The 6,867-nt window shown below is 53.6% G+C and overlaps 2 protein-coding genes across 2 annotated transcripts; both read left to right on the top strand.

Moving 5' to 3' along the window:
• The first annotated feature begins 20 nt into the window (after window positions 1–20).
• LOC113962368 (fatty aldehyde dehydrogenase-like) lies at window positions 21–3,198 on the top strand. The gene is made up of 5 exons (XM_027673127.1): window positions 21–157; window positions 322–488; window positions 621–720; window positions 1,450–1,685; window positions 3,107–3,198. Exons 2-5 carry the CDS (start codon window positions 363–365, stop codon window positions 3,116–3,118), a joined length of 474 nt encoding a protein of 157 aa, XP_027528928.1. The 5' UTR covers window positions 21–157; window positions 322–362; the 3' UTR covers window positions 3,119–3,198.
• Window positions 3,199–5,675: 2,477 nt separating this feature from the next.
• LOC113962369 (fatty aldehyde dehydrogenase-like) lies at window positions 5,676–6,861 on the top strand (the record flags this gene model as incomplete). Its single annotated transcript, XM_027673128.1, has 4 exons — window positions 5,676–6,099; window positions 6,318–6,549; window positions 6,641–6,726; window positions 6,815–6,861. Coding segments are annotated over exons 1-4 (527 nt in total), but the record flags the coding sequence as incomplete, so codon positions are not given.
• Window positions 6,862–6,867: the final 6 nt, after the last annotated feature.

Here is a 6,867-nt window from a genome sequence, read left to right as displayed (position 1 = left end):
TGTGCCCTTTGTCAGGAATTCTATGGGGAGGATGTGAAGTCGTCTCCGGATTATGAAAGGATCGTCAACAAGCGTCACTTCAAGAGAGTCCTGGGCTTGCTGGAAGGGCAGAAGATTGCTCATGGGGGAGAGAGTGATGAGGCCTCCTGCTTCATAGGTGCTTGTGGCTGCTGCTGGGGAGGGGAGGTGGTAGTGGGTGCCCTTTGGGGTCTGTGTGTGTGCGTGGCTTGCTTGGGTTACGTTGCACACAGACAGTGCAGTGAGGTCCTGTGATGGACCAGGTCTTCTGTCCTGCTCACACTGTTCTCCCGTTTGCTGCAGCACCGACCATCCTGACGGACGTTTCCCCGGATTCCAAGGTGATGGAGGAGGAAATCTTTGGACCTGTCCTGCCCATTGTGACCGTGAAGAGCACAGAGGAAGCCATTGAGTTCATCAACCGTCGGGAGAAGCCCCTTGCCTTGTATGTCTTCTCCAACAACAAGAAGGTGGGTCTGGGCTGTGTTAGAGAAAATGAACATGATGGCCTGTTGTCTTGTGGCTCCCTTCCCAGTATTCTCAGTTACGTGGCCTGATCTCTCCTGGGCCTTTGTAATGATTTGTTTGTTTTCTTTTGCTAGTTAATCAAAAGAGTCATCTCGGAAACCTCCAGTGGGGGTGTGACTGGAAATGATGTCATTATGCATTTCTTCCTCTCAACCTTGCCCTTTGGTGGTGTTGGTAAGTTACTGCAGCTTCTTAAGGATTGGGACTTGCCACACTGTGTGACCCAGGGAGCAACCCATGGTACCCCTGTGCCTGTTGCAGCCCAAGGGGCTCTGTGCATCAGGTCTTGATAATAATAACAAATTCTGGGAGTGCATTAGGGCAGGGGCCAGAAAGGGGAAAAACTTTTGGGTGTATTTTTGGAAAGATTAAAGCATTTAGTGCAGATTGATGTGAAAGGTGCATTAAAAACATTAGCTGCAATCAGAGGGATTAGCAGTGATCAGCAGGTGGAAGGGGTAGGACTTTAGCTTGGGGAGAACTGGAACGGGTTATGGATCAGTCCTTGGAAGCTTTGCAAAAGAGGGTTTTGGGGGTTACGGGCGGTGAACCAGCGTTAACAGCACACGCTGACGTGGAATGGGAACACGGAGCTGTACCCTGCAAAGCTCCTCAGGAAACCATCTCACGCAGCACCAGTCAGATCTCAGAGCCCTGGCACGGTGCTTTGAGAGGGAGCTAAATCCAGGGAAGAGCTGGAGACAGCTCAGAGGCACAGGGACCACAGCAAAATACTGGAGAGCGCGTAGTGAAAACGAGGTGGGGAAGGAGCAGGGTGGAGCACAGATGGGCATCTTAGAGACTGAGAAGTGCTGCAGGGAGGAAGGGTCAGTTGTCCTCAAGTGGCCAAAGGTTTGAGCGGGCTGTGCCCGTGGGGTGACCTGCCTGGCTCGTGTCCCTCAGGCCACAGCGGGATGGGCGCCTACCACGGCAAGCACAGCTTCGAGACCTTCTCCCACCGCCGCGCCTGCTTGATCAAGGACCTGAAGATGGAGGGCACCAACAAAATGCGGTACCCACCTGTCAGCCAGAAGAAGGTGGATTGGACCAAGTTCATCCTCCTGAAGCGGTTTAACAGGGGCCGCATTGGACTGGCCGTCCTGGCCCTGCTGGGGGTGGTGGTAGCGGTGATGATGAAGGTGAGTTTTGGGTCTCTTTGGGTCTAAGTGGGTGCATGTGCAATTCACCTCATCTTCTGCAAGTTCACTCTTTGCAAACTGCAGCCCTTTCTTAGAGCCTGGCCTCTTTTTCTCTCTTGAGACTTATTTTATTTCTCCCACCTCAAATTACCAAGATCTGCTTCTCACTTTTACCAGTGATCTGTAGAATAGGAATGTCCCCAGACAGATCTCCAGGGTTGCTGTACTACTTGTTGCACTGCTCTGGTAGGTGACACCCGTGGGATGCTCCCTCCAGAGGCAGCAGTTGGTAGTTCTGGACAGGTTAGGAGTGGTTTGAACTCCAGGGTTTCCTTCAGCAGCGTTTGAGCTGCTCCACAGCCCTGACAGCTGCAGTTTGTGCCAGGGCACCCTGGGAAGGGAAGCTGTGTCCCAAAGCCTGGGTCTGCAACGAGCTCTTGTTCCTTGTCCAATTTCAGCCCCTGTCTGACTTCAGCTCAATTATTCCCATTTCCTCCCTTGTTTCCAGCTGGGTAGTGCGGAAGGGTGGGATGTTCTCCCCTCTCTGCAGGAGGCAGAGGCCTGCTGGTGCTGGCTGGAGGCCTCGAGATGCCTCCTGAGCTGGAGGAGCAAGATCTAAATCTCCCAAGTGTGATCACTGTTGATTCTCTGTGTCTGACAAACCAGGTACTGCGGTGCCTTCACTGGCTCCTCCTCACAAGGCTCAGCTGTGCATCCGTGGGGTTTAGTGAGCTTAAGGGAGCAGCCCAAGGGGACAGGAGGTGGCAGGGTGGATCAGGACTCTGCCCTTCAGTCTGTGTTGTTACTGCTGTGAGGAGAGGTGCAGAAGCCCAACAAGCCAAGAAAATAACCTGCCCACATATTCCAGGAGGAGGTGCAAAAGCCAAAGAACTGGCTCAGGCTTTGAGGCACCAGCCAGGGGGGCAGGCCCTGTCTAGGTGAATGAGGGGGGAAACTCACGGCGTCTTGAAATCATTTGGGTTTCTCAGAACCACCAGTCTGTGCTGAAGAGAAAAGCCCTCTTGATTGTGCTGGCTGTGCAGAGGCTGGGCTGGCCCAGCGGGTGGTAAGGAGGAGCAGGTTTCAGAGCACTGCTGTGGCTGTCACAGTGAGGTAGGAGCCTTTTTCTTCTCCTGTGTGTAGACCTAGTTTGAGATGGGGGAGAGCTTTGTAGAGTGGTGAACGTGGGGATTGGAGAAAGCTCCCCAAGAGCCAGAGCACGATGCTTTCTCTGGCAGTGCATGGAGCTTGTCTGGCATCCAGGATAACCGTGCAGTGCATGCTGAGGGGCAGGAGGCAGGCGAGCTGCGCCCTGGGGGAGTCACCGAGTGAAGAGGCTTTGCTCCAGGCTGTTCTAGAAGGGGAATTGGTTTTGTCTCACAAATCCTTCACAGGACCTTGGTGTTGTTTTGCTCTCACAGGTGGTTTACTGATGAAGAGGAGAAGGCCCCGTGTGCCAGCCATACTCTGGGTGCTCGCTTTGTGTCTGTTTCCTTAAGCTGGGAAGTCATTATTTTCTTTTGTTCTGGGTGATTTCAGTGAGCTGTCGAGCACACAGAGTAGCCTTAGAGAGGCACTAACAACAAGAAGGCTCAGACTCCTGTTTGCTAAAAAGCCATGCTGGAACAGAGGGACCACAGGGGACAAGCTCTCCGGAGGAGGACTGCAGAGCAAGAAATTCCAGTCCCTATCTCCACCCCATGCCATGCAGAGTGCTGCTTCCAGGGGTGCACCAAACCACTTACCTTCCTTCAGTGACCAACAGGAGCTTCAGTTTCAGCAATCCTTGGGCTGACAGTGTTTCCCCTGCAGTTTTTGGGATGGGCTGTCTCCTGTTGTGCTCTGAACACCCTCCCTCTTGGTGACAAGTCTGAGACAGGCCATGCTGGCTGATGCATTTGACCAAGAGTGATGGTTGTGAATGAGCCCAGTGAGGTTCCCCTTGACATTTGAGGTGAAATATTCATGGATCTCTGCAAATTGGAATCATCCACAGCTGGTCAGGGAATGCAGGCTGGTGCCCTTTTGGGTCTCTGGGTTTCACCATATGGCTGTAACAATTATTTAACTGTTAGAAAATTACAAAGGTGGTACCTGCACTGCCTGTATTGTGCTGATGAGCATCTTACACTCGTGCAAAAGAACTTTCAGGCCTGTTTAGAGTAGTGGGAATGACAAAGTACCTTATGGGTTAGCTCAGCTCTGTGCAGCTGCTCCCTTATTCCCAGTGGGATGGGAAAGTCAGTCAGAGGAGTGAAAGTGAGAAAACTTGTAGGTTGAGAGAAAGATAGTTTAGTAGGTGAAGTGAAAGCTGGGAATGCAGGCAAATTAAAGCAAATTGAGAAATCTGTTCATTAATTCCCCTTGTCAGGCAGGTGTTCAGCCATCCTGGGGAAAGCAGGGCATCATCACACCTGATGGTGACTTGGGAAGACAAATGCCATTGTTGCCAATGTCACAAATCCAAAACAGCACCATCCCACTATGAAGAAACTTAGTGACTATGATGAAAATTAACTCCACCCCAGCCAAAGCCAGTACAAAGCTGTTCCTGGTCAGATTGCTCCAAGGGAAAACAATTATTGAAAGAGTGTGTGCTCCTCTGTGTTTGAGCTTCTGGGGCTGCTGTAATCTTGCAATGGGGGATAATGTGGGACTTGTTCGAGCTTGGGAGGAGGATGCTGAAGGAATTGAATGTAAAAGAGCCTTAGAAATATTAATGTCAAAATAAGGCAAATTAAAAAATTATTACTAAATGCAATTAATATAGAGTAGAAAGTTATATTTACTGTGCAATAAGTAGGATTTCTTCGTGGCTGGTGAAAATCCATGTGCTAAGCCTTTTTGATGATATATTTTGCAAGTACTAAATAAACACCGAGAATTTAAGTAATAAACCGAGTGTGGTAAGTCCCTGGAGTCTCCTGAAGAATCCTGCTCATCCTCTGCCACTCCCAGCTCTGGCCATGGCTTGGCCAAATGTCACACATGTGTTGTGAGGTGTCTCTGCCCTGGTTCAGGGGGACATGTGCCTGGCACAGTGATCTCTCTGCTCACGGGCAAGGGTCCCCCAGAGCTCTGGCAGGCACTGAAGAGGTGCCTGGAGCCAGGGAAGGTGTGGGGTGAGCTGGGGCTGGGGGGCTGTGGAGGAGCTGGGCTGCTTCTCCTGCGCAAATCCATCCCTGGATTGCCTCCCATCTGCAGGCAGGGCCTGCTGGTTGGGGTTTGTTCAGATCCCATGTCTGCATGTGTTGGCTCCCAACAGCAGCTGTGGCATGTGGAAGGCGCTTCCCCGGCCTCATGTGCCCAATGTGGGCAAAGCCACGTGGTCTCTCGCAATCCCTGACTCACTGCCCCGGCTGGACGGGAAGATCCAGGGCTTGTGTGTTCACAGCTGAGGACAGAGTTGGGTAAAGGGCATCTTGTATCTAGCAAGAGCCCTGGGCCCAGGCCAGCTGCCCGCTCGTGGGAGGAGGGATCGCTCCAAGCCATGGCAGGGGCAGGGCTTGTGCCAGCTTGCACTCACTGCGGGACACTGGTGGAGAGAGAAGCTTCTCTGAAGGTAACTTTCTCTTTTCCTTCATTTTTTTAACGAGTCGTTTGCTTTCTTGGACAGGACTGGGGCTGTGTGAGGCGGCTGTGGCAGCAGGCTGGGAAGGGCAGATTTTAATTGTTGTCGGGGAGCCTTGATGCCTTATTTGGTTGGGCAGGGATGCAGGCAGATCCTGACTAAAAGGTGCTGCTCCTGAGAAGCAGGATGAAACCTTTTGTTTTGTCATGTTTTGCAAAGACATGGGAGGGCCTTGGAGTTATGGGGAAGTCGAGTGCAGACGGGCTTCGGGCACAAAGCTCTGCTCCCAGCCGGCTGCCCGCCCAGGCCACCGTCATCCCAGTATTTTGGTTCCTTGGGGAGCACCCCTGTCAGTGGAGGGTGGAATGGCTGGTGGGTTTGAGGGTATCCACGAGCTGGGAGAAAGCAGAGAGCAGGATCTATCAGCCATCCCCAGATTGCTGTGAGAGGTGCTGTGTGTTGGACCCTGCGCAGGTAGAACAGGGCTTGGAGAGTGTGGGCCCTGAGCACTCGACTTGGGGGCAGGAGCTCCCCTCCAAGAAGAAGAACATCTCCCAACCTTGCTCCAGGTGGGGCATCTCATGGTGGTGACCCCACATTAAATGTTCCTGGGGCTGAGCACCCTCAATGGCCCTGTGGTGAGCTGGGTGTTGCTGTGTCTCCCCACAGCCCTGAGCAGCCATGGAGAGGATGCAGCAGGTCATTGCGCGGGCGAGAGCCGCCTTCAACTCAGGCCGGAGCCGCTCGCTGGAGTTCAGGATACAGCAGCTGAAGGCCCTGGAGCGGATGGTGCAGGAGAAGGAGAAGGAGATCCTGGCAGCCCTCCATGCGGATCTGCACAAGGTCTGGGCGGGCAGGGGGTTTCTTCCTTCTGCTGTGCACAGACAGTGGGCAGCCCTGAGGAAAGCAGGAAGGCCAAGGGCTGCCTTGGCCATGACTGCTGGTTTCTGTCCTGTCCCCCACCATGGAGCATGACTTTGCTCTGACTCTCCAGGCTGCCGTGGTGGGTGCAGGAGGTGGGTTCCTTTGCCATATTCTCCCCAAGTTCCCCCTTGTTGCAGAGTGGGCCCATTGCGTACATCACTGAGTTCCTGGGTGTGCTGGGGGATCTGACCCTGGCCATGGAGAAGCTGCCGTCCTGGGCAGCCCCTCAGCATGTGAAGAAGAACCTGTTGACAATGAGGGATGAGGTCTTCCTCAACTTTGAGCCGCTGGGAGTGGTGCTGATCATCGGGACCTGGAACTACCCCTTTATGCTGGTCATGCAGCCTCTGATCGGAGCCATCGCAGCAGGTGGGGCCCGTCCTTTGTGGGGCTGTGTGTGGGTGGGTGGTGGGGGAGAGGAGGGTGAGGGCTCAGGGGCCGTGCTGTGTCTGTCCTGTAGGCAATGCTGTGGTGGTGAAGCCGTCAGAGGTGAGTGAGAACACAGCTCGGCTGGTGGCTGATCTCCTCCCCCAGTACCTGGACCGGGTGAGTGTGGACCCGTGTTGGTCCCCAGGTTTCTCTGTGCTATAGTGATGCACAGGGTTGGGGTGACACTGACACCCTTGCCTTGCAGGAGCTGTACCCTGTGGTCACTGGAGGAGTTCCTGAGACAACAGAGCTGCTCAC

The sequence above is a fragment of the Neopelma chrysocephalum genome, unplaced genomic scaffold (assembly GCF_003984885.1).
Source record: "Neopelma chrysocephalum unplaced genomic scaffold, ASM398488v2 Primary Assembly neopelma1_153413, whole genome shotgun sequence".
Classification (NCBI taxonomy): domain Eukaryota; kingdom Metazoa; phylum Chordata; class Aves; order Passeriformes; family Pipridae; genus Neopelma; species Neopelma chrysocephalum.
The sequence above is the reverse complement of the archived record's forward strand: the minus strand, read 5'-3'. Positions and strand labels throughout refer to the sequence as shown.